The 26,739-nt window shown below is 54.0% G+C and overlaps 1 protein-coding gene and 1 long non-coding RNA gene across 3 annotated transcripts; one reads left to right on the forward strand and one right to left on the reverse strand.

Moving 5' to 3' along the window:
- Positions 1 to 2,561, forward strand: LOC310707045. The gene is made up of 2 exons (XR_014526294.1): positions 1 to 754; positions 796 to 2,561. It is a non-coding gene; the product is annotated as an uncharacterized lncRNA (long non-coding RNA).
- On the reverse strand, positions 1,152 to 26,739 carry LOC310706944 (melanotransferrin-like). 2 transcript variants are annotated; one of them, XM_083503354.1, is made up of 16 exons: positions 26,571 to 26,739; positions 23,435 to 23,589; positions 21,164 to 21,263; positions 20,444 to 20,626; positions 19,580 to 19,736; positions 17,712 to 17,779; positions 17,091 to 17,281; positions 16,655 to 16,835; positions 15,640 to 15,791; positions 13,667 to 13,763; positions 12,615 to 12,809; positions 11,729 to 11,885; positions 11,242 to 11,309; positions 10,974 to 11,161; positions 3,172 to 3,367; positions 1,152 to 2,018 (listed from the first exon to the last, which is right to left on the reverse strand). In XM_083503354.1, the coding sequence occupies exons 1-16, from the start codon at positions 26,617 to 26,619 to the stop codon at positions 1,948 to 1,950; spliced, it is 2,208 nt and encodes a 735-aa protein (XP_083359480.1). In that variant the 5' UTR covers positions 26,620 to 26,739; the 3' UTR covers positions 1,152 to 1,947. The 2 variants fall into 2 exon arrangements, with proteins under 2 accessions (XP_083359480.1, XP_083359479.1); XM_083503353.1 differs by having other exon boundaries at positions 1,152 to 3,367.

Raw genomic sequence — 26,739 nt, forward strand, 5'->3', positions numbered from 1 at the left:
GCCTCGAGCCCTGCCAGTCCCAGGAAGAGGGCGGCTCTCCCCGCGCCAGAGTCCGAGGCCTCCCTCCTCCGAACAAGCGGGGATCTCTCCTCTGGCCCCGCAGCAGCAGAGGCGTCGCTCTGGGCCCACAATTCACTTTCCTTGCCTGAGGCTCCGAGAAAAAGGCCGCGGCAGAAGGCCCCCTGCTCCGGTGGTGCTTCAAGACTTGCACGGCGTTGGGCAGGTTGCACACTTTGCAAAGCAACGAAGACCACCCTCTGCCGAGATGGGAAAGTTCCCGCAGAGCAGCTCAGGGAATTGCTGGGGGGGAGTCAGCCATTCCTCAACTGTAAGGTGCTGAGATACTGACCGGCACTGGTCTCCTCTCTCAGTAACCCCTAGCCCGACACTCTCACACACACACACACACACTTGATGTGACATCCATCAGTTTCCTTTGCACTGAATGATGTGTCCAGTGGGAGGCCAAGCCTTCCATTTCCACCCCTCAAAACATGCTGGAGCTCATAACAACCAGCACTTGGGGACAGGTGCAATGGAGGACAGAGGCCTGTGCTGATCAGCAGAGAGAAGAAATTGTGGTACAGGTGTCTATTCCCATCACACGGAGATGTTGGGGTGTGCAGTTAGAGTCTGTGGCAGAAGGACAACCCTCGGATCCAGATTATCTGCACCTGCCCCAGACTGGAGATTATGCTTTATTTCGACCTTTTCAGAGCTGGCTTTGGACAACTAGGGATTGTCGTCGTTTCCAGTGGACAACTGCCCAATCGAGGCAGGTCTGGTGAAGCTGAGGTGGCTTCATCCAAAGCATTGGGGAGGGTTCTCTGCATGCTTAGAGTTGGCTGGTATATTCCTTCTCAGACTGTTCATCTGCGCCCAGGTGAGTTTTTCCAGCCCCAGAAACCATGGCAGGTATGGCTGACATCTCATGTTACTAAGGTTTGCTGTTATTGTTGTGGCAAAATCCTGGAAACTGCAGTTACTTAACTTTGTCTCCCTTCACGATAGCTACTGCAAGACATTTACTAAGAGGTTGTGCCCTTTTGTTGCTTATGGAAGGCTCTTTGGCCTTGGATTTCTAGGTGCTGCAACATATAGCCAAGATAGGCAGGGCTGGAAAATGCCTTCCTTGCCATCACCTCTCTCTCCTGTTTATAGCCTGCTTTTTTATTCATAGCGGGACTCTCAAGGGAGTTAATAAATACAGTAATTGTGTTAGTCTAGTTAGTATAAAAAGATGGACACAGTGACGCTCTTCAAGCAATCAGCAGGCAGACCAGCAGCTGCTTGCCTCCTCCCAGCACACCTCAGCCCAGGGCCATAACTGCAGGCAGACAAGGAGGGGGGGGGGGGAAGAGTCATTTCTGGATCTCTGGATGCAGAGCCAAGCCTCCCAAAAGGGGCTGCAGTCAGACATCACAAGGAAGCCTGGCTAGTCTTGGAGGGAAGGGACAAGTCCGTCCGTCCCCCAGCTCACCTACTCCAAGGTTGTGAGGAGCAAACTGGAAGCTTTTGCTCCTTTTACTTAAGCACAGTTAAGGATGTGGCTATTTTAAAATTTGCATTGTTGAAACAAGTCTGCTTCATAAGCCATCGCTTGGAGTTAACTTGTTTCAAACAAATCTCGGTTATGAATAACCAGTTTGTCAGTTCTGAACGACATGATAATTAACCAAAATGGTAAACACAAGCTTCTGAGTCCCCCCCCCCCCCAGGACTGTGCCAGAGAAGGAGAAAGGAAGGCTAGTGCGGGAGCCCTGGAGAGGCCAGGCTTCTTCCCACCACAATGGAAATGCTTTAGCTAAGGAAAAAGGAAGGCCCAGCACGCTCCACCTCTTCCAGATGGATCAGGCCAGCTGATTCGATTGGTTTGTTGACTTTGTGGTGGTGGTCCATGTTGCAGCGGCCTTTTGCCTCCCGGCATGTTGGCATTCAGCCAATGGATCACGGGCAGCAGAATCCAGCAAGACCAAGACTTGTCATCAGCAGCAGGAGGAAGACATTCACTGACAAAGCTGGAATGTAACATAAGGATATTAGAAGGGCCTGCAGGATCCACAACCTGCTCTCCCATTGGCCAACTGGAAGCTGGTAGGAAGCCCAGAAGCAGGACCTGCATGGAGCAGCACGAGTTGCATTTGGGATTCCCGACAGCTGAGATTCAGAGGCAAGCTGCTTCCCACAGTGGAGGTAGAGCAGAGCCATCAGGGCAAGGAGCCCCTGACCCTCCAGGAATTTGTCGAATCCTCTTTTAAAGCCATCCAGGTTGGTGGACATCACTGCCTCCAGTGGGAGGGAGTTCCAGAGTTTAACTAAGCTGTGTGAAGAAGGATTTTCTTTTCTTTGTCCTGAATCTTCCAACACTCCATTTCATTTGATGTCCACAAGTTTCAGTGTTGGGAGAGAGGGCAAAAAGCTTTCCTCTATCTGCCTTCCCCATGCCATGCATAAGTTTATAAACTTCCAAGTCAATTGATGAAGTTAATTAAGGTTTATGTTAAAATTTGTAAAGTTTTTTTTCTTTGTGAAAAATTAATTAAAAATATTTTAAAAGCAAACCAACTTCTATGCTACACGGAAGGCGTGAGGATCACTGTGTTCCACAGAACCTTTGAGGCCCAGATATATGCAGGGACAAGGATTCCTATCCTCCCCTCACTCCTTCCCCAGATTGGTGAGGGGGGAGCAGTCTCTTTCCTCTCAGCTCAGTGCTAGGACTGGGATATGGATTGCTCCCTCTCCCCTCACGGCCCAGGATCAGGGATCCCTCCCCTCCAGGGACCCTCAGGAGTAGCCAGACACATTCATTAACAAAAATTCACATAGGCTTTTAAAAGGACATTGTTTCAATGGTGTTTTTGCACCCCAGGCTCCTTTGGGAGATATACGTTGAATGAAAGTAATGATACTATACTTAGAAATGGCAAAAATGGACAAATCAACTGAACCGATTCAATGGAGAGCAGGGAGGCTGTGACATACAGTGTTGAAAGACAGGCCTGTTTTGTCGATTATTGGAATGACAGAAATGGAACTGTCATATAATAAACTAGTATGCTGATGTGACCCACACAAAGACACTGGGCATGCTGGATATAGTCCATGGGTCACTTCTCCCTGCTGCAGGGACAGGAGAGGGCGGGGGGGGGAGTCCATGGGGCTTCTCACCTGCACCAGAGCACTGGGAAGCCCTCAGGCCCTGCAGGGCCTCCACAAATGGCTCCCCCAGCCAGGAGATGGCCGTCCTCCTCGCCCCAACTGGCACAATGGCAACGGTGGAGTCCCTGAAGATCAAATCTTTCCCTTTGAAGGCTGCAGAGTTGAACATTTGGAATCCATTTTCATTGTGGTCGCCAAAGAAGTCCTGAAAGCCAAGCAGAGGTCCCTGGTTACACCCAGGAGCACCTCTCCTTTTGGAGCGGGGGGGGGGGGCTGAGGAGCTGCTGCCTGCCAGAGTTTGCAGAGAGCAGGCAGGGGGGTTCCCAGCACCTTGTGATTCCCAGCACCAGAGCGGGGAGAAGCAAGAAGGGAGAAGCTACACTGGGTTCCCTTGTTTGGCTCACTATTAACTTGATTCCAAAAGGTGAATATGCTTAGAAATTATGCTTCACAACTAGATGGACTAGAAGAAATTGGGGAGCTCTGACCTTCAGCAAACACTGGCTGGTTGCTCTGTCACTGCCATTGTAGTGCTAGGCTTACGCCATTTTAAAATGATACGGTTCTAAAAAATACTATGCTGCATTGCTTTGTTTTGTTTTCCTCTAACTTCAAAATACCATTATCTTCTGAGAAGAGAGCATGCTTTCAGTGAAGCTTTGTACACCAATAAATTGCTTTCTATTTTCATCTTGAGTGTGGTTTTTATCACTGGCCGTTTAGGGAACTTTTTAATGTTTGATGTTTTTTCTGTTTTTAATCTGTTTGGAGCCACACAGAGTGGCTGGGGAAACCCAGCTGGGTGGGCGGGGCATAAATAATTCTTCTTCTTCTTCTTCTTCTTCTTCTTCTTCTTCTTCTTCTTCTTCTTCCTCTTCTTCCTCTTCTTCCTGAACCCTAATGGAGGACCCAGTGAAAATTTGTGCGCCAACCAGGAACTGCTCAGGTAAGCAACTAACACTTTTAGTGGGTTACAGGTAGGTAGCCGTGTTGGTCTGCCATAGTCAAAACAAAATAGAATAAATTCCTTCCAGTAGCACCTTAGAGACCAACTAAGTGTTATTGGTATGGCTTTCCTGTGCATGCATACAAAAGCCATACCAATAACAAACTAGTTGGTCTCTAAGGTGCTACTGGAAGGAATTTTTATTTTGTTTCGACTTTTAGTGGGATTCCTTTTTGTGATCTTATCAAGTGTTGTGTTCATTCCTTTTTGTTGTCTGCATTTTAAACTCTTTTGAAATTTCATGTAAAAAAACCCCAGAGAGGTTCAGATCATATTCTTGGGATCATATTTTTGAATGAGACAATTTATACTTTTCAAACATTCCATAAGTGCTGGAAATATAAATGGATAGTTTTACTAGCGTTTTGCTTTGTAGCATCACAGATGAACCTAATCTGTACTCCTGAATCACAGGTTAGTCCTCACTCGCCTGGAGGCTCCTGGGCCAGCTCCAGACCAAGAATCCTTCCCACTCACAGCCTGCAGTGCTGCTATAAATATTTACTCAAGGAGGAGGCTGAGTGCTGGGCTGCCAGGGATGGGTGACGCTGCAGTGCTCTGATTCCTTGGATTTTTCCATGAAAGTTTAAACATAACCAGCAACTCCGCTCTAAATCTTTCAGCAACAACCTTTGCATTGTTCATCCCCCCCCCCCATCATTCATCTGCCCCTTCTCCTCCTTTACTGAAACCTTTTCCTGATTTTATTTTATTTTCATTTCATGCTGACGGCACCTAGATGCCCATTTACTATTTCCACGCTTGAAGCTTATGAAAAAAGTCTGAGCAAAAGCCAAGCCTGGCTACTGAGAAATACCGCTGCTCGGCTGTTCCTATTAAGTCGTGGGTTGACATAGCAGCCGGCACAGCGATTTCTTCAAGTACCTCTTTATTTTGGTAAGCTGGAGTAGAACTGACTGCGAACAGCTCAGCCGGCCTGTATTTATAGGCAGCCGGCTGTCAACATTGTAACCACAACAGCCCAGAGTTCCCGCCTAAAATAACAGACGCGGACCTGAGTGAAAACTATCTACAGACCTGAGTGAAAACTATATACAGTATCCCCCTGTTGGCCCAGGGTGAAACTACACTACATAACACCCCTCCCCACCGAGATAAGGCGTTAGTTACAATCGTAATGGTTTCCTTATATACAGCACTACGCGTAATGGTTCAATTAAGCACAAAAGCATATCGGTTACATTTCCCATACTTAGACCAACAGTGATACCTGTCCAACAACATAGTCCTTTAAATGAGTTGGGCGCTTGGAAACTCTGCCAGACCGCCGGGGACTGGTAGCCAAGTCCGGAGGGCCACACAGTTCTCGCTGAGGCTGTGGTGCGACCCTAGGTGGCGTTGGAACCAACTCCCCTGGATCCGCTGCTGTGAGTGGAGCCTCCGCAAGTGGAGTGGTCTGAGTCTGTTCTGAAACGGCTTGGTTCGGCTCCACACTGGCAGTTTGCGAGGGAGGTGTAGGTGGGGCCTCGCCATCTGTACGTGTCTCTTCTGGAGCCGCAAGCGCAGTTGGGGGCACCTCGGTAGTGTCCAAGTCCCCAACCCTGCGCCTAAGCTGGTCTATGTGCCGTCGCCACAAGCGTCCGTCTTCGAGTGCCACCTGGTACGAGCGAGGTCCAGTGACTCCCACTACTGTGGCTGGCACCCAAGGGCTGTCCCCCACATAGTTCCGGGCAAAGACCTGGTTTCCTGGGACAAATGACCGTGGTGCGTTGGCACAGCCTGGGGGTTCAGCCACGGCAAAGTCTGGGTGTAGCCGGTCGAGCGGTGACCTGAGGCGGCGGCCCATAAGCAGTTCAGCAGGACTCCTCCCTGTGGCCGCATGAGGGGTGATGTGTTGCACGAACAAGTATTCGGCGACCCGCTCATGCCAGTCTCCCCGGTCCAGGCGCGCCAGTGCCTCTTTTGTCGAGCGCACCATTCTTTCCGCTTGCCCGTTGCTGGATGGATGAAAGGGTGCCGTTAGGGCATGGCGGATGCCCAGTCCCAAAAGATACCGCTCAAACGTGCCTGACGTGAACTGCGGTCCGTTGTCAGAGACAAGGACATCAGGACACCCATGCGTTGCAAACAGGCCTCGCAGCACCCGGATGACAGCTTCGGTAGTGGTGGAGGGCATCAGGGCGACCTCCAGCCATTTGGAATAGGCGTCCACCACTACCATAAAGGTCCGGCCGTGAAAGGGGCCAGCCAGATCGATGTGCACCCTCGACCAGGGTGTCTTTGGCGTCTCCCAGGTGTGTCCCTTAGCTGCCGGTGGTGCAGGCCTCGACTCCTGGCACGCTTGACAGGCGGACACCCAGGCAGTGATGGCATCGTCCATATTAGGCCACCAGACGTAACACCGAGCCAACACCTTCATTTTGACAATTCCCGGGTGGCCAACGTGCAGAGCCTCCAGGACGCGCTGACGGAGTCCCTGGGGAATCACGACGCGGTCTCCCCACAGCAGGCAGCCGCGATGAGCTGAGAGTTCATGTTGTCTGGTTGCGAAGGGCTGGAACTCCGATGCAAAGGCCCTTGTGGCCACCCCCTCCACACCCAGTTGAGCACCCGGCTGATGGTGCGATCCTGGGCAGATGCGGAGGCCACAGTGGCAGCCGATACAGGCGCTGCCGGAAGATCCTCAATCAGAAGGAGCGATGAAGCTGGAGCCGGGTCTTCCACAAATGCTGGAAGAGGGCAACGGCTGAGGGCGTCGGCATGGCCCATCGATTTCCCCGGGCGATGGATGAGCCGGTAGTGGTAGGCAGCCAGGAAAACAGTCCATCGCAGCATGCGTGGTGAGAGGACCGGTGGAGTTGGACGATCACCGGCGAGGAGGCCCAGGAGTGGCTTGTGGTCAGTGATGAGGTCAAAAGTCCTGCCATAGAGGTATTCATGGAACCTCTTCACTCCAGCCACAAGTGCCAATGCCTCCTTGTCGAGCTGGCTGTAATTCCGTTCCGTCGGAGATAGTGTCCTGGAAAAGTAGGCGAGCGGTGCTTCTCTTCCATCTGGAAAACGGTGACTAAGGACAGCACTGATGCCAAAAGGTGAGGCGTCGCAGGCAAGGACCAGCGGCCTGGATTCACTGTACTGTACCAGCACACTGTCTGAAGAAAGGAGAGCCTTGACTGCGTTGAAGGCCGCCGTCTCCCGATGACCCCAGGCCCAAGGCGTCTTAGTGCTAAGGAGTTGGTGAAGAGGCTCAGCCACTGTGGCTTTGTGGGGCAGGAACATGTTATAAAAGTTCAGCAGCCCCAGGAACGCCTGCAACTCCGTTTTGTTCTTTGGGGTGGGGGCCTGCTGGATAGCGCGGATCTTGGATGTGGTTGGATGAAGACCGGAGGCATCGATAAGATAGCCCAGGAACTCTACCTGTGGAACGGCGATCTGGCACTTCTCCCTCTTTACCTTGAGCCCGGCCTCCTGGAACCTGGTCAGCACGGCACGGAGGCGCTCGAACAGCTGCTGGTGTGAGTCTGCAGACACCAAGACGTCATCAAAATATGGTACCACGCCCGGAAGCCCTTGCAGGAGACGCTCCATAAGGCTTTGGAAGATGCCAGGAGCCACACTCACCCCGAACTGCAACCGGCGGCAACGGAATGCCCCCCCGGTGGGTGACGATCGTCTGGGCTTCAGCAGTGGCATCATCGACTGGCAGTTGTTGATAGGCTTGGGCAAGGTCCAGCTTAGCGAAGACCTTACCCTCACCCAGGGAATGCAGCAGGTGTTGGACAACAGGAACCGGATAAGCGTGCTGCTGAAGTGCCTTGTTGATCGTGCACTTGTAGTCAGCGCAGATTCTCACCGACCCATCTGGCTTGACAGGCGTGACGATGGGGGTTTCCCACTTTGCGTGGTCAACCGGCTCCAAAACTCCTTGGGCGATCAGTTTGTCCAGTTGTTCGTCCACCTTAGCCTTGAGAGCAAAGGGAACCCGGCGTGGCTTTAGCTTGATGGGGGCGACTTGTGGATCAAGGCTAAAGGAGATGGGCGTACCTGTATATTGGCCCAAGGTGCCGTCAAAAACCTCGGCAAAGTCTTTGACCAGACCCTCAGTCTCTGCGTTAGAGAGGCAGTTGATGCCGGTGACTTCCAGGCCGAGGGCATCAAACCAGTCTAGCCCTAGGAGGCTTGGCCGCTGACCTTCGACCACCACCAACCGGAGCAGGCCCGAAAAATCCTTGAAAGCGATCCGGAACCGGCCAACGCCTACCACGGGAATGTCGTTTCCCTGGTAGTCTCTCAGGTGTACGCGGTGAGAGTCGAGTTGCCTTTTGGACACTCTGGGTACCAGTCTTTTGATGGTGCTCCATGACACGATGGACAGGGCAGACCCGGTGTCGATCTCCATGTCACATGGAGCTCCTTCAATGAGCACCGTGACATTCAGCTTGCGTCGCGTAGGCGAGTCGGTTTGGCCAATCGTGGTTCCAGACGGGCAGCGGCAGTTGGTGAGAGCGAAACAACTTTCCTTGGCAGACTGGAGTGAAGACTTGGACTTGCGAGTCGATGAAGGGGGGGTGTCAGACGGAGCCGATCGGCAGACCTTAGCGATGTGGCCCCTTCTGGAACACTTCCTACAGATGGCGTCTCTGAATCGACACTTGGCACGGGAATGGTTGCCTCCGCAGCCAGCACATTCCGGTTGGCCCTTGGACTTCTGTTGGAACTTCCTGCGCTCCCGCTTTGTCTGGTGCACGTCATCGTCTTCACTGGAGGATGCCTCCTCACTGCTGGCCTCTTCATGATGCACCGGAACTGGCTCCCTAGCAAGACGCGGGCTGCTGGACTTGCGGATCTCCTGGGCGGAGCGTTCAGCAGCTTCTGAGGCCACAGCCTCCTCAATGGCTTTCTGTAGCGTGAGGTCTGGCTTGGCTAGGAGACGCCGTTGCAGATGGATGTCCCGGACCCCGCAGACGATTCGATCCATCAGAGCATCGTCTAAGTCTCGGAACTCACAGTGCATTGCAGCCTGTCGCAGGGCGGTGGTGTAGTTGTTGATTGACTCCCCCTCTGCCTGGTTCCGGTGGTAGAACGCATGGCGGGCAGCAATCTTGGACGGCTTTGGTGCGTAGTGGTTGCGGAGCTTCTCTTGGATCGTGTCCCATGGTGTTGCCTGGACTGCTTCAGGCGCAACCAACGCTCGGGCCGTCTCAAACACCTCAGGCCCACAGAGGCTGAGGAATAGGCCCCGCTTCCGATCCTTTGATACTGCTGTCAGCTCGTTGGCTTGGAGGTAGCAGTCGAACCGAGCGAGGTAGGAGTCCCACGATTCAGAGGCTGGCGCAAACGGCGGTAGAGGCACAAGTGAAGCCATGATTCCGATGCCGGCGTGAAGGGCGATGGATGGAACACAGTGCTCTAGCCAGAACAGTCAGCTCTGAATTGGTTCTGCCCAGTGATTTCGCTCAGTGATTTCGCTCTGTGATTCAGCTCAGTGATTCAGCTCAGTTCAGAGGCTGGCCGCATCTGGCTGTGCTCTGATGTCCATCAATCCCATCCTCGTCGCCAGAGTTAAGTCGTGGGTTGACATAGCAGCCGGCACAGCAATTTCTTCAAGTAGCTCTTTATTATGGTAAGCTGGAATAGAACTGACTGCGAACAGCTCAGCCGGCCTGTATTTATAGGCAGCCGGCTGTCAACATTGTAACCACAACAGCCCAGAGTTCCCGCCTAAAATAACAGACGCGGACCTGAGTGAAAACTATCTACAGACCTGAGTGAAAACTATATACAGTATCCCCCTGTTGGCCCAGGGTGAAACTACACTACATAACAGTTCCACAATCCTGCTGTGACCATGTTGATCCTATTCTCATTTCTTGTTCACTTGCATCCAGAAGTTAAGCACAGACTGGGATGGCCTACCTAGCAGGGATGATGTAGTCTTGGATTTCCTGCACTGCCAGGTGGTTGGACTAGATAACCCTTGAGGTCCCTTCCAACTCTGTGGTGCCAAGTGGGGTGGGAGGGGTGGAGAGTTTCCTATGAGGGTCCATTGTTGGAAACAGGGTTGAGAAAGTGCATCAGAACCAAGCCCACAAATCTCAGGAGCAGGAAGGGTGGATGGTGGAAGGGGCTTCATTTACACCCTGCCTCTTTGTTTGATCCTGACCCACAAGGGGAGTGAGCAGAAACAGAGCAGCTCAACACAGCGACAATAGTTAGGGCTTTAACACTCTGTGTTGGAGCATTTATTTTGCCTCAGAACTTTCCCCACGAAAACCCACTCTTTAGTGCTCAGTCAGAGCAAATGTCAGTTGGGGTTTTCTTTGGATTGCCGTTTGCTCCAATTGAGCTGTAAAGAGTGGGGGGGGGAGGCAGTAGATCAAAAAGGGTGTGTGTGTTTGGACACAGAGCATTAAATTGTGGGCCATGCCTGCAAAGGGCGGAGGAAAGGGAAGTGTGGATAAGCCCCAAGTTCAAATAAACCAGCAGCAGAATAAACTACCTAAACCATGTGAAACCAAACAGGGATCCAAGAACTAGCAGGGACCTCCGCTGTCTGATCCTGCATCCCCACCAGGGGCCAGAGGGCCAAGGGGTGTCGGGGCCCCTCCTGAGAGCACCAGGCTCCTTGCTGCCAGCCTGGCCTCTGAGGGCAGAATCACCAGAGGGAAAGCAGACAGAAGGAGTGCCTGGCAGTGCTGGATCAGGCCAAGGGGGCCCACCTCCCACTGGCCACCCTGGTGCCCAACAGGAAGCATAGCAGTGAGAGAAAAGAGCGCCCTCCGGAGGATGAAGATGGCGATGGTGCCCTCTTGTGTTGTCTCTCTTCTAAGCCATAAACTGGTACCTGTGCAATGTTCAGAAGTCCAAAAACAGCCAAAGCATTTGTGTCTGGGTGGACCATGATGGCGTGGGCGGGCACCTGTCCCCAATGACAGTGGGCAAACTGGCTAACTTCCGCACGGGCACCATTTGGGCACAAGAGCTGGAAATCCCCCGAGCGCAGCTGGGAGGCCCAGGAGCCCATGTTGTTCCCTGGAAGGACAAGAGTGCTCAGAGAGTGGTTTCAAGGAGAGGGAGGGAGGGATCATAAAAGACAGGAGTGGGCAACCTACCATCTGTGTTTTCAAAGACTGTGGAGTGCTTGACAAAGGCCACATCGCCTTTACCCTCAGCTAAACACCTGCAAAGAACACCAAGAGGTTGACCTGGGAAGCAGGTGGCAGAAGGAGCTCCAGCAGCAGCAAAGCAAGGCATGGAGACACCCCCCCCCCGCCGCAGGTGGAATGGCCAGCGGCAGCCAGGAGCTTTGGCTGATGTGAACAGCTTCCATGGTTGGTTTGGTGGTTGTGGGCTGAGAGGAACCACGTACATCCCCCCTTTTTCTGTACTGAAAACACCCTCCTTCCCTGCTGCAATCAGTGCCATCTGACTTGGACAACACATGTGCTGCTCTGTCTCAGGGAATGCCCCATGCTCACACCCCAAGAGTCTCTCCCCGGAGCCTTCCGGGTGGCAAGCAAGAGGAAAGACCCCCTCCTCTCTCCTGCCAGGCACTTGAGGCTCAGGCCAGCTGGCACCCCCCCTGCCAGTCCCCGTTACCTGAAGGCTCCAGCGTGGCCATAGTAACGTTCTTGGCTGCTGGCATTGCACTTGAATTTGCCACTGAGGTCCCCAATGCAGAGCTCACACAGGCTGCCCAGGTAGCCGTCTCCCGGGGCCCCAGGAACGCAGCTGCCAGAGAAGAAGGTGCTCACCGCTGGAACGAGAGGAGGAGGAGGGCGAAGCCGGGCATGAGCCCATGAGGGTGCGGTTCAGCAAGGCCAGGAGGGGCCCCAAGAACAGCTGGGCACTCGGAATGAGGGACTTGGAAGGGGCCCGGCCCTGCCTGGATGCATGAGGCTTCATCGGGTCCCAGATGAACCAGGATGAGGGCAGAGCTTTGGGCCAAAGTTCTCCTAAGCCAAACTCTGACTCACCTGAGAGGCTGGTGGGCCACAGCTCAAGGGCAGAGTCCCTGCTAGGCATGCAGAAGGTCCCCGGCGCAACCCCAGGCAGCGCCAGAGAAGACTCCCTGCCTGAGACCAGGAGTGGACTAGATGACCCCAGGGGTCCCTTCCAACTCTACAATTCTACGATGCTGTGAGACTCCAGAGGGCGAGTTCTGTTCAGCACAGGCAAGACTGAGGGGTGGGGATCACTGGCCTGCTTCAGTATCAGGTGGCGTCCTCTGTTGGGCCAGAGGAGGCCTCAGCACCTGCCTTACCTGGCCTGGTGGTGGTCATCCCATACCCCCCCCGGGGGGGCAGCCACATGCCGGAGCTGGGAGAAAGGCAGGGGGAGAAGGGGGTCAAGGGCCCCTCCACCCTTTGCTCCCCCTTCTCTCTCTCTCTCTCTCCAGCAGAGGCCTGTATATGCCCTCCATGTCTCCTTTGGCCCCAAAGGGTCAACCCAGAGTCCCAAACAGCAGCCCCCTCCTGCCCCCTACCTTTGGGGATGTTGCAGTCCCGAGGACGAATGAACCCCTTCTTCAGCAAGAGGCCAATGGGCATCTTCCACCCAGCCATTGTCCCATAACCTGCGTGGCAGGACTTCCTTCCTTGCAGCTCGTAGATGGTGAAGGCGTCATCAGCCACCCGCCTCACAAGGGCCACTGCGTAGTAGGTGCTGGTGGTGTCCTCATCTGGGGGGGGGGCGGGAAGCACAAAAGAAACCCTGAGCCCCCTCTGCCCCCTGAAACCCTGAGCCCCCTCTGCCCCCTCCTTTAGCTGTTTAAAAGGAGATCTCTAAAAAAGAGCAGCATTTTGGACAAGAGCTTGAAATGAAGGGGTCAGGAAAGACAAGGGGCACCACAGGGATCATTTCTGTTTACACAGCGGAGGGTCGCCGCCCCCCGAGACACACATGCTTCCCTCCTTGGGTCCTCCTTGTTCAATGACTGCTGTCTTAGAGGAAAGAGGAAGAGCTGGGCAAAGACTGGCAGCCAAAGTGCCCCTCCAAGGCACAGTACGAGACTGGCAAGGCAAGCCCCTGCCCCAGTCGGGGTTACAGGTGGGCAACGTGTGCCCCCCCCAGCTCTTGAAGGACTCCTTTCTTGTCCTCCCTGGCCAAACCTTCTGGGGCCAGCGTGACCCAGGAACCTGACAGGTTGCCCATAACTGTCCTCAGGGGAGCCCAGCCCCAGCACAACGGCCGGAAGGAAGCCCTCGGCTTGTGAGCCCCACGGGGCAAGAGAGCAAGGGGGAAAGGAGTGCGGTGGGTCTCCTGCCTCCTTGAAGATCAGCAGCTGAACGCAGTCTGAGCCAGAAATCTGAGACCTCCAGGCTCTTTATGTCTTCACTGCCAATCACCAATTGCCCCACGGACCTTTGCGCTTGGGGGCTCCTCCTGGAGGCCTGGAAAGGTCCCTAGAGAATCCCTTGGTTCAGCTCTGTGGTGCCCAGCTGGGCGGTGGCCACGTTTGTGGGAACTGAGTCGCCAGCCCGTCGGCCACAAAGCAGCTTGCACACAAGAGGCCTTCAGTCCTGCCAGCCTCCTCACCTGCGTAATGCTCGCCAGCAGCCGGCACCAGGCCATAGGTCTCCCCGGCTGTGTAAATATCCTCTCCGGCCAGAGACACAACGTCAATGTCTCTCTTCTGAAAGGAAATCAAAACATCCTTTTAAGACCCGGCTGAGTCACGTGGGGGGGGGAGCGGAGGTGCCTGCCTGCCCCAATGCCTGTCCCCAAATGCCGCCCTTCTGCACTGTCCTATCTTGCTCACAGGTCACAGAAGGAAATGGATGCAGAGGGGCAGGCTGAGACCCAAAGGGGGGGCCAGCAGGAGGTGGCAAGGAGAAGCCAGTGCAGCAAGCCCTCCTGTGGCCTGGTGGTCTGTTCCCCACCAGATACGCGACACCCACCCTGCCCTCTAACCCATCTGGGCATGGCTGCCTGATAGCTTTGCTTCGGCTTAGTCCATGCCCAGATGCTCACATCCCTCGGCTTCACTCCATCTCCACTGCCCTTGGGCTAAGGAGGGCTCCCTGAGCGCAAGCCATGAATTCCAGAGTCCCAGTCTGAAATCACATGGCACATGCTGGGAAGAGCTTCAAGAGGGCAAAGAGCCGTTCAGCGGTGGACGGTGGACTTCCTCAGAAGGTAGTGTTTTGAGCAGAGGTTGGATGGCCATCAGTTGTGGATGCTCTGAGCTGAGATTCCTGCACTGAAGGGGGTGGACTAGAGGACCCTCAGGGGTCCCTACAATTCTAGGATTCTCAGTGCCCAAAGGACCACCTCGGTGCCCATGCAGCTCTGCCAGGCTGTGAAGGCAAGACTAGCCAAAGGCTCTTCTCTGGACGCCAATGACACCCCCCCCCCAGACCTCCACCCTGGGATTCATGGATGGTGACGCTCTGGGCTTCATCTGCTGTTTTGACCCAACGTCTTTTATTGGTTCTGACAATAAAAAAAAATTGTGATTTTTTTTAACGTCGTTATTTAGCTGCTGGTTATTATTTTGAATGAATAAAGCAAAGGGCCAGCATGTCTTTCTCTAGTAGCTCTGGTGCTCCTGGTCAGGTGAGAGGCATTTGCACCTGGAGGGATGTGTTTGGGAGGCTGTGCGTCCAAATGACGCCAACCCCCAATGGAAGAGGAGCAGGGAGAAGAAGAAAGGCCCCCACTGCCCCAACTGGCGCCCGGTGCTTCAGGGCCGCTGCAAACTCTCTCAGCCAAGGCACCAATTCTGCTGTGTCCAGGCGCCTATTTGGATGTGGAGAACAGGAAGGAGCAGCTGCCAGGAGCTGGCTCCCCCTGCCTGCCCCCCATGGCCAGAAGAAACACTTGACTCCCATGGCCAGTTCCCCGGTCCTGGGGGGGGGGGATTAAGCCCCATCCATCACCAAGGGCAGGAAGAGGGTCCGTTGCAGCTCCCCTGCCCAGCCAGGGCCACAGGGAGGGAAGATTAGAAGGATCCTGGCAGAGGATTCTGGGCAGCTGCCTCCCCTTCCCCTGAATGGCAGACACGGCTCTCCCGGGATTTGGGGCGAGGCCCTCCCACAGCCCCACCTGGGCAGCCCTCCCACAGCCCCACCTGGAGTTGCCCTCCGGGACGGAAGCTGCATGCAGAGCCCTGAGCTGCTGCCCGTCCCCTTCTGACCATTTCCCAGCCCCCGGCACCCCACTTCTCCCTCCTGCCTTTTCTCTCCTTGGGGCAGTGCCTCTCTCTTTTATTCCATCTGTCTGTCTCTCCACCCGCCTTTCATTTGCCCTGAGCGGCTTTGGGAGATAATGTTTGCCTGGAAAGCAGGATGAAAATAGAAAAAAGAGATACAATAGAACACTACCACCCCACGCCAGGTATTCTCATGCAGCCTAGTCCAACAGCCTGCTGCCTGCCTGGCAAGGACCCTGGGATGAGACCCCTCCCCATCTCCCTGATGGCCACCTGAGGTCTGGCCAGGTGCCCCTGGGCCCTGCCAGGAGAGGGCAGCAGCAGCCCCCAGGCTAACCCATCACGCTGGGCACCACACCTGGATGCGCTCCATGCACTGCTCAGGACTCTCTGCCGAAACACACTGCAGCTCCGGCTTCAGCTGCTTGTCCTTGAAGGCCGTGGCCATCTGGCTGCATTTCCAGATCTCCTCAGTAGACAAGACGCACCAGCGCAAGAAGGGAGGCAGCCCTGTAGCCCCAGAAAAAAGAGCGGCTGAGAACATGGCAGGCCCACGGCAGGCCCAGCTCCCAGGCAAGCAAGCGATGGGTCAGCAAATCCCACGCTGAGGGTGGCATGACTGAGATCCTGGGGGTCCTTGTGCAAAGACACTGAGAAGAAACTCGGTGCCTGCCACAAAGGGGAAAAGAGCTCCAAGCTGCAAGTGCACTCTTCTCAGAAAGGCTGCCATCCGGCAGGTGAGATGATGTGGGACTCTAACACTCATCAGAAACACCTGGAGGGCCACAGGTTAAGGAGAGCAGAATGTGGGGGGGGGGTCAGAGCATCTGGAAGCAGATCAAGGCCCTGGAGCACATGGACCTTGGGCGGGAAAGGTTCAGGAAAGCACCACCAAAATGGTCAGAGGGTTGCCGCCGCTCCCTTACGAGGGAAGATTGCAGTGCTGGGGACTTCTCTAAAAAGTCCCAGAGGCTGGAAGAGGCAGCATGATAGAAGTTTATAAAATTCTGCCTGGCATTGAGAAAGTGGAGAGAGAGAGAAAGTTTCCTCCCTCTCTCCTCACACCAGAACTGGTGGACCCAGCCTGAAGCTGAACATTGGAAGGCTCTGGACAGATAAGAGGAAGGCCTTCTTCAGGCAGCACAGAATTCCCCTGTGGAACTCCCTCCCACAGGAGGCAGCTCTCACCACGAAGCCTCCTTGACCACAGACACCCAGGCTAGTTTGCCTGCCCCGCCCCATTGCTGACCCTCTGCCCAGCCCTTGTGGCTCTTTCTCTCCCACCCCAGGGCCTCCCCTCCACCCAGGGGCTGATTCTGAGATAAAGGAGCCACCGCTCTTCCTTAGAGAGACAACCCCCAGATGCCCATTACTTGTAGGGTCACAGTCCAGTCCTCGCACGACATGCATGTACTCTTCCCCCAGCCAGGCCTGGTAGGACTGCCCCACAATGGGAACCAGCTCCATGGTGGAGTCTTTGAAGACAAGATTCTTTCCATCATAGGCTGAAGAGTCAAACATCTGGAAATCAGCACCTTCGGTGTTAAACCTTTGCTGCAACAATGACAGAAAAGGAAGTCCCGGTTAGGAAACTTGGCTCTTCTCAACAGCGCAATCTCCCCCAAGTCTGGAATTGAGGGAGAAGAGCCCAGAGAAGCTCAGCACCCCGCCTTCCTCTCCATCTCTGCAGAGCAGGGGACACTGGGAGATGCAGCAGGCCGTGGGGTGGGGTGGGCACCCCTCATCTCCAGTCAGGCCAGCAGCTGAAGCAGAGGCCGGGGAGGGGGCCGGGGAGCCAGAGGGACCCACCTGCCCCTGGCTGAGCAGCTGGAAGATGAGGCTCGCATTCGCGTCCTCCCTGGCCACCACGGCGTGCGCAGGGACACGGGCCAAGTGGCAGGACCTCCACTCTGTCACGGCCGCTCTGCTACCATCCCGGCAAAGGAGCTGGAAGTCCGTGGCCTGAAGCCCCGGCGGGATCCACGAGGGGGCAGCTTGGCCTGGAAGGCAGAGCAGAGCACAGGCAGTGACCCACACAGGCCGGGGACAGCTCCCCTCCCTGCAAACCAGGACTCCCACGGGCACCACTGAAAGGGAGACCACAGGAAACTGTGCCAAGCTGAGCAGTTTTGTCACTGTTCTTGCTTCATGCCTTTGCGTTCCATTTATTTTAAAAACTGCCCCAGGAGAACCATTAGCAGAAAGGCCCTTGTGCCTTCCCCAGGTGAGGTTTCCCTTCTCACCTAGAGAAGCAGAGGGAATAACTCCCTCCTGACCCATAAATCCAATGTTGATGAAAGAAGAATTCAACTTCTGGAAAGGGAGTTAGTGCCCCCTCCTCGGTCCCTCTCCCAGCACCTGGCACATGCCTGAATCTTCACCCAAGAGGCCACCGGCTCCCCCTGGCAGAAGCTGCGCAGGCTGACTCACCCTCGGTGGCTTCGGCGACTGTGCTGTGCTTCACAAAGGCCACCTCCCCTGCTCCGTCCACCAGGCACCTGAGGGGAAACCGAGGCACAGTCAAGGCCCCACAACGGCTGCAGAAGCACAGCGTGGTGAGAAGCTTTTGGCCGCTGCTCCCAGGAGGACCCTGAGTGAGGATCCTGCCCCAAGCCTGCCTCCGCCTCTGCCTGCCCCACTGCCTCAGCCCTAAACAAGTGGGGCAAGAAGTCAGAGACGCCCATTTGCAGGGGAGCAGAGTGCATAGGGGAGGGTCAACCTGAGCTTGTCCTATGGTTTATTACTGTAGATCATCAGGACATGAGTTGGAAGGCTGGCATAACTGAATATGGCAGGATATCCCCATTATGAACTTTCTTGACCCTGGTACTAGTCTGATCTCAAAGACATGTCCTGGAAGACATTGAAGAGCCAGCATTAAAAATTAATCAACACCTTGTTACGGAAATAACAGGGGGGGGTGCACATCTTTAAAGTTAAATGTTACAAATATTATGCCTGAATGTATCCTTTCAACTTGACCGCTCAGGGAAGTTACCGTATTTTTCACTCCATAGGATGCACCGGACCATAGGGCGCACCTAGTTCTTAGGGGGGAAATCAAGAAAAAAAATCTTATTCCCCCCAGCCCCAAAGAGCAGCGTACAGGCTGCATGCAACCTCTCCCTGCCGGGAGAGGCTGTGCAGGGCTAAAGAAGCCATAGCCCCGTGCAGCCTCTCCCTTCCGGAGGGGTTGCGCGCGGCTATGGCACAAGCCAAGGCAGCCAGCGGGATGGATCCCACTCACTGTTTTGGCTTCCTCTTTAGCCCCGTGCAGCCTCTCCCTGCCGGAGGGGCTGCATGCAGCTACCCCTCTCGCTCTCCAGGCTTCAGCGAAAGCAACGCAAAGGCTTTGGAGCGCGGAGGGAGCACTCCCTCTGCACTTCGGAGGCTTAGCATTGCTATCGCTGAAGCCAAGGAGCCTGCATTCGCTCCACAGGATGCACACACATTTCCCCTCAATTTTTGGAGGGGAAAAAGTGCGTCCTATAGAGCAAAAAATACAGTACCTAGCTTTTAAAATAATATAAAATCAACTCCCTTGCCAGGTTCCTCCATTCCAAAGCTATTTTCCCCTTGAAAAAGGACTCCAAGAAGTGCCCAGAGGTGACAATTGCTGAGCTGATTGTTGGCCAAGGAAAGCCTAATCCCATCACCAAACTTGCCAAGGGCCAGACATGCAAAGGAAGTTCTATTGTACTTTGGGTGGTGGGACTTTGGAGGTGTTTGCCTATGCTAATTTTATACCCGAGTCTTGCCCTGCCATGTCTGCTTATGCTAATCTTGTACCAAGGACTTGTCTGGACATGTTTGCCAAGGTAAAACTAGTGTAACCCCTGTCTACCCCTCCCCTTTTGTGACATGTCAGTGATGTAGCAATGATGCTGTGTGAACTGTATTCTGGGATATGGTGGGAAAGTTTTAAAAGTCCTTGTCACCCCATCCTCAGGGGTCAAATTTCCTCTTTGAACCTGTTGCGCAATAAACTTTGGTCTACAGCTATTTCCTCTGGTTGGTGGCTGGACTCCTTCCTTTATTCCGCAGGGACCTGCCAGCTTTGCCCGACCAGCTGGGGGACGGAGCAGCCTCACACCTAGATTTTTCCGTAACAACCTGAATGATTGCCACTTTAGCGCAGGGTAGGGTTTGCTGCCTGCTTCAGTTGTAGTGTTGCTGCCTGAAGCAGCATTGATATATTCTGTTACTTCCATGTCATAGAATAAGCCAAGCTTTCTTTATTCCTCAGCATTCATAGATTTCCAGGGAAATGGGCCCACTCTCTTGTCGCCCAAAGGTACCTGAAGGCGCCCATATAGTCGTAATATTCCTCGTTGGGGCTCAGCTCACATTTCCCCCGGCCGGTCCCATCTCCTCTGCAGAGCGCACAGAGGTTAGCTGGGTAGCCGTTTCCACTGGCTCCAGGGACACAGCTGGCACTGAAATAGTTGCCCACGGCTGGAAGAGAAGGAGGAGTGAGGGGCTGGACCCACAAGCCAGGCCAGAGCAGCCCCCGCTGCCACTCCTGGCCCCAGGGGAGAAAGCAGCTGGAGAAGCAGCCTTGCTGGGCTCAGGTCAAGGCTGGAAGGAGCTCTGAAGACAGGGAGGGACAGCCCTCCCTCTGGCCCAGCTCAAGGGACACACCTGTGCAGCTCACAGCCAGCCAAGGAGCCACAAAGCCCCACATGCACACACAACCCCCCTTTCCCTCTGTGCTGAGCACAAACCAATGCTGGGGAGTGAGAGTCCTCTTCTGTGTGTGTGTGCAACTGAGTACCTCAGGACCCAGCATGTTCAGGGCTCTGCAGGTGATGCTGTGTGCCTTCCCGACCCCAACACACACACACACACACACACACACACACACACACACACACACTGTGGGGTGGGAAGAGAACCCTCTCTCTCTCTGGGACTTTTGCAAAGCAAAGCAAGGCTCTGGACTTGGCAGTTGCAGAGAACATGGTCAAATTCTGCACACAAAAACCTCCTTTGGCAGGACATGGGGGTGTTCCTGTGCCAGCTGCAACCCAACCACAACCCCAGTCCAGAATATTGCATAAATGTACGGACATCTGCGCAACTGCTCAGAGGAGCAGTTTGACTCTCTGCAATTCAGAAGCTGGTGGCACGTCCTCAACCAGCCCTTTGCAGGCAGGCCTCACCTGCAGCTACCTCGCAGCCCATCACCGGCATCCGGCCGCTGTCACGAAGAAAGCCAATGGGGACGTTCCAGCCGGCTGTCCTGTTGATGCCCGTGTGGCACGACTTGGTCCTCAGCAAGCTGTCGATGGTCAAGCTGGAGTTTGCTCTCACAACAGCCACTGCGTAGTAGGATGTGCCAACATCTGCACAGGGGTGGTGGGAAGGGGGCCTGTCAGTCTGAGGAAGGCCTTGGACCTCCAGGGCCTCAGCAGGATGGCACCCTGGATGCCACTGGAGCCCTGTCCAGTCAGCATGGGTTTTCATGCACACAGTCACTTGGCTGTTCCCCACATTTGAACCGTGCTCAGTGCTTGACTTCGCCTGCGGGAATCAATTGCTGCTGCAACTGGGAAGAGCCGTTGCCCAGGTGGCAGTGAGTGAACTGGATTTGGCTCAGAGAGATCCTGCCTCCCAGTGCTAGCCTTGCTGGACTGAACTGGCCAAGTCACTTTCTCCACTGAGTTCCTCCACACAAAATGAAAACACCAGTGCTTCTCTTTCCACGCAGGTGCTGTGAGGCTGGATGCAAGGAAGATGGCTGTGCATGCAGATTATGTGGCCCTGATCCTCCCCCCAGCGCCCATGTGTTATCAGCAGAAAAGGCATTTGTGGCACACAAGTGGAGCAGCTGCTGGCTCCTGCCTGAACAGAGGGACGGATGCTGGCAACAACTCACTTACCTTGGCCATAGGCTTCTCCCACCACTGGCTTCAGGTTGTATTCCTTTCCAGCCTGATAAATGGTGCCGCCATCCACGGCTGCCACATCCGCCACACTTGCCTGTCAAGGAAATGGGAGGGCATTTTAGGTACCTGCTTGGCAGCTCCTTAGGAGGGAAGGGAGTTGCAGGCTCATGCCAAGAGACCCCTCTGCCCAGCCTCCCTCCTTCAAGAATTTGGTAAGAGGGTAGCCATTTCCACCAGGCTTCCTCATAGCCACCAGCCCCCAAGTTTCCCTGGGGTCTCATTGAAGCCTCTGAAGGTAGTGTGAAGGTAGAGAGAGAGTTAAAAATAAGCTGAGACCACATAGTGGTCATGAAACAAGAAAAGAGTTTACTAAAGTGGAAAAAATATGGATTTTTAAGAAAAAGAGGTGCAGCGTGTTTCCCTTTGGAGACAAATAGCAAAAGAGAACCAATGAAAATGTCCCCCCTTTTCCCTGGGCTAAACATTCCCTCAGCTCAGCAGGCTCTCTGGGGAATCCTGCTCTCAAGTAGCAACACTTGGTCTGCCAATCCTGCAGCTCTCTAAGGTTTTCCTTCTCTCTCATGCGGAGTTCCACCTTGAACTGCCCAACTGCCAGGATGACGACATCTGGATGCAACCCCCCCACCCCATCATCGTGCTGTCAGTCACAGGCTCAGCCCAGTGGGATACAGAAAGCCAGAGAGCCTCTCAAACAGGAGACTGACCTTTCCCACATCCACAATGGGGTTTCACCGCCTTGAGCTATAACCCCCAAGGAACCCCCAAGGAAGGTACGTCACAGGCAGCAAGATATGTCTGCCCATATCTCACACATCTGCACAACAGCCCTGGCTAGCAAAGTTCAGTTCCTGGCCAGAAGGAGCTGCCTTCCTCCTGGTGGCTGATCCCAGATCCTGCCCACCTCATAGTCAGCCATTTAACAACAGGGTGAATACCACAGGAAAGTTTCAGCACAGCCAAGCCACCAGCCTAGCCTGGCCTTGCTGATGTGCCCGAGGGAGGTGACCAAGGGGGAGCAGAAGAAACAAGGATTCAAAACATGAGACTGGAGGAAGAAACAGAGGCAAAGGCCTCACCCTGTGCTCTGCACACCTGCCTGCCTGGCAATTAAGAGAAGCAGCAGGGAGGAAGAAGCCCGTCGCTTGCCACTTTCTCCTTCACAACGGCTGGGCAAGCCCATCTCCCAACCTCCCTGTCTCTCTCTCTGACAGCATCAGCCCAGCTGGCAGCAGGTTGTCGGAAGGGGAAGCAGGGGCAGCCGCTGAGTGCTCAGGACACAAGCCCAGCAGCACCTCTTGCTGTGGTCCCCAGCAATTCCTAACACATCCATAGGATGGTACTGCCTGAGACGCGGGTGGCGCTATGGTCTAAACCACGGAGCCTCTTGGGTTTGCCAATCGGAAGGTTGGCGGTTCAAATCCCTGTGACGGGGTGAGCTCCCGTTGCTCTGTCCCACCTCCTGCCAACCTAGCAGTTTGAAAGCACGCCAGTGCAAGTAGATAAATAGGTACTGCTGTGGTGGGAAGGTAAATGGCATTTCTGTGTGCTCTGGTTTCCATCATGGTGTCCCGTTGTGCCAGAAGTGGTATAGTTCAGCTGCCCACATGACCTGGAAAGCTGTCTGTGGACAGACACCGGCTCCCTTGGCCTGAAAGTAAGATGAGTGCCGCAACCCTGGTCACCTTTGACTGGACTTAACCGTCCAGGGGTCCTTTATCTTTTTACTGCCTGAGAAGGAAGAGACATTGGCCGAGATGACAGGCAGAATCCGTGACCAACGAAAAGAGACGGTGGAAGAAGAATGGAGAAAATTTAAAAGTTACCTTAAGGACTACTACAAACTTAATGAATGCTAAAATGTTGTGGTTTCCAGAAACAAAGGGGTACAGGGATATAAGGTTAGAATATAAAAGAGGACTAAGATGACAGAGATTTGAAAGCAACAATTGGGAGTTGCTAGTTGAAGTATGGACATTGGGATGCAGAGAGGGGGGGTATGGGGAAGTCCAAGAAAAGAGGTTTATGAAAATATGTTTGAAACTATACGTGTATGTTTGTCACTTTTAGTGTTTGTTTGTCTTTTTAAAATTTTGTAAAACCAATAAAAATTTTATAAAAAAAAAAAAAAAGAGAAGGAAGAGACTCTACACTCGAGGGGACAGGCAGGGCCAGAACTTCCATCCAGTCATAGCCAGAAATGTTGCCTCCCCTCCCCAACCCCAGACCCAAGCAAGTTAGACTTACATTGATCATTGATATGCAGTCGCTGGCTGAGACACCTCTCACACAAGACAGCAGGGGTCGAATGCTGGCCCTGAAGAAGGCTTTGCTCATGTCACTGCACTTGGCAAGCTCTTTGTCAGAGACTGTGCACCAATTCAGCTGGTCCAAGGCAAAGACTGAAAAGCACACACGTGCCAAGTGAGACAGGGAGGAACTGCTGGGGATGAGCAACTGGTTTGTGTCCCTGGGGATCGCTGCTCTGGAAATACTCAGGGACCCCTCAGAAGAGCCCAGCAGCAGCAGCAGCAGCAGCAGCAGCAGGAGGCCCCTCCTAGTCCAGCTCAGGGAGGGTCCCAAAGTGCAGTCCTGTAGGACCTGAGCAAAAGGGCAGTGCTGCTATTATTATTATTATTATTATTATTATTATTATTATTATTATTATTATTATTATTTTACTCCGCCTATCTTGCTGGGTTTCCCCAGCCACTCTGGGCGGCTTCCAACAGAATATTAAAACAGGATAAAACATCAAGAGTTAAAAGCTTCCCTAAGCAGGGCTGCCCTCCTCTTGCTGTCTTCAGCAGCTGACATCCAATGGCACAAGGCCTCCCACAGGGAAGAGAAAACCCAGCCATCGGGGTCGGAAGCCACGGACAGCCTTCTCCTGCAGGAACGCGCTTCTCTGTCTCGAAGGGTGTCATTTCCACTTGTCCATCTAGCCACGCGGGGCTGTGCTGGGCCTCCCCAGAAGGGATCTTTTATCCCAGACACAGGGACCCCGTAAGACAGGAGCCAAGCAGGGCCTACTGTTCAGCTTGGCCCGTGTCACCTGGGGGCAGAGGGGTGGAGCAGGACCCTGGGGGGCTGTATCCTCTGTAGGGCACAGACCCACTCCCACCCTTTGCTTCTGAAATGGCTTCCTCAGTCAATTTCATGTGGTGAATATGGGTGGCAATTTACCACCCATGGTCACTTGTTAAGCCTCCAACTTTCCTCCTGATGTGGCAAATCCCAGGTGCCATCATGTGAGGTCATATTCAGTTGTCCAGCAAGAGAAAATGACCAGCAACATTTCTTCAGGTTCTCTTGATGATGGTAAAAATGATGATAGGAATTTGGCCAAAGTGGTGTTTGCAGGTCGCTCCGTTTCTGTATCTTTCTGTCCCATCTTTGCAGAGAAGACAAAAGCTGAGGCCACCTGGTCCTTGCACAAATGGACCAAAGCTGAGCAAAGCCAAATCATTTAGTTTCTACATACATAATATCTCCTGGCTTTTTCCCTGGCAAGATTCAAAGTGGCTCATTTCTCCCAACTCAGCATTGTGTGGAGAACTACAGCTCAGACTGCCGCCGTATTTCCACAAACAACATTCCCATCAGCAGTATTAAAACTGGGGCCCCACAGTTGCTGGAGAAGAGCTGGGTGGCCTGGGGCCTTTCTGCCATGGATGGGCAAAGAGGGGACGGACCTTCTTGCCTTTTCCCCTCCTGAAATATCAGTTTTTGCTGCTGCCTTCAGCAGGATGGCTGAACGCATGGCACCTCCCGGTCTCTGTCTATGGACCAGCAGCCTCAAGTGCTTCTGAAACTCAAAGCTTGTAGCAGAATCTTGTAGTTCAGTACAATTCCCCAAACCACAATTTGCTCTTGTAAGACTCTGCTGAATGAGGGGATGGTCAATACGGGTGGCCTTATGGAGGACTGGAACAGAGAACTGCACACAAGGCAAGGGCAATCCACCCTGACAGCTGCAAGGCCTCCTTGGACCTCAACCTGCGTCTTACCCTCCCTCGGCTTGTTTTCCAGGCATCCTGGACGCCAGCTGCCTCTGTCCAAAGTGCATGGCAGCTGCCCAGAGTGATGAGTAGGATCAGCACTCAACGCCCTGCCTGGCCTTGCCCCGCAGACGCCCTTCCCCATATTAGCCTGATCCTAGAAACATTTCTGAAGTCTCCAGGGGTCCACGCTGCGCCCATTGTATGTCACTGTCCTGGGATTTGCTAGAGGGACAGCGGAGCTGGACCTGCGTGGCTGACCTGGCAGGACTGAGCAGCTGCCCCAATCACTCTTCTTGGCCAGAGGGCCTCTCTTCCCTGGACACCTAGGGAAGGGCTCCTTTGTCCGGCAGCATACAGAAAACAAAATGTCTCAGATCTGGGACTCCTCTTTGGGACGGTTTGCGTGAACCGTCCGTGAGGGCTCTGCCAGAATCCACATCCCCTTTGGACTCCTTCTCTCTTCTTCTTCACTCCTTTTTCACTCTTTCCTTTGATTACATGTCTGGTCTCCTTAATTGTATTATGAATTCAGCTGCTGCCATTTTGTTTCTTAGCTCTTAGTGTTTGGGTTCATTATATGTATTGTTACAAAAATTATTTAAAGATCAACCAACTGTGCATAAAGCAAAAAGAACAGGTTCCTGTCAGCGGCTTTGCAGCTGTAGGACTGGCTGGAACTGCAAAGGCCATTTATTTGGGCTGGGGGCCTGTGGGGGTTTCTGGCCATCTCTGCCCCCCCCCCCGGCCTGCCAAGAAAATGGGTGATGTGGGACGACCATTTCCTCATATCCTGAGAGAGCTGGTTTTAAACGGACAAGCTCCTGGAAGCCAAAGTCTACCCCAAAGCAGGAAGAACAGCAGCCACTGCCCTGGCGGGTCCTTTGCTCTTTGGACAGGCCCCGCTCCGAGACTCCCACGGCTGAACCAGAAGGGGGAAATAAGACTCTTGACCCTGACAGGATGCTCTGCCAAGGAAGAGGGGGATCGGGCCCTTGCCTCACGAGAGAGTACATGAGTTGGTATTCCTATTGGTATTCCTGCCAAATGAACACTTGGGTCACCCTGTTTGGATCTGTGCATCAGCCAGAAGGGCCTGTTCCCTCGCTGGGGTCTGATCCTGCTGGGCCAGAATCTCTGGGGCTGCTCCCTCCCAACTGCCCTGTCGTGGCTAGGAATTGGGCCATGCTTAAGCTAGAGAGAGGCTGTGGAAACCCCAAGAGTGGCAACCAGCCCTAAAAAGTCATGGGGTGCCTAAACCCACCATGAAAGGGGGGGGGGTCTTCTGGCCCAGGCCCTTCCCCCCACCTTGAGAATTCCCAAGAAGAAACTTCCTTCTCCATGGAATCTGACCCTCAACAGAGAAGAGAGTTTCAGCCTACCAGCTTGAAAGCAGAGCAGAAGGGCAGAAGGACGGGCGACGCTCTTCATGGTGGAGGAAGGGAGCTCTCTGGAAGCTGCTGCTCACCCTTCTCTCTTGGAGTCCTCTCTGGAAAAGGAGGCAGGCGATGCCACCCTGCATGTCCCCACCTCCAGGGGGAGGGGGGAAGA

Source organism: Podarcis liolepis, assembly GCF_965112155.1.
Source record: "Podarcis liolepis genome assembly, chromosome: 5".
Lineage (NCBI taxonomy): Eukaryota > Metazoa > Chordata > Lepidosauria > Squamata > Lacertidae > Podarcis > Podarcis liolepis.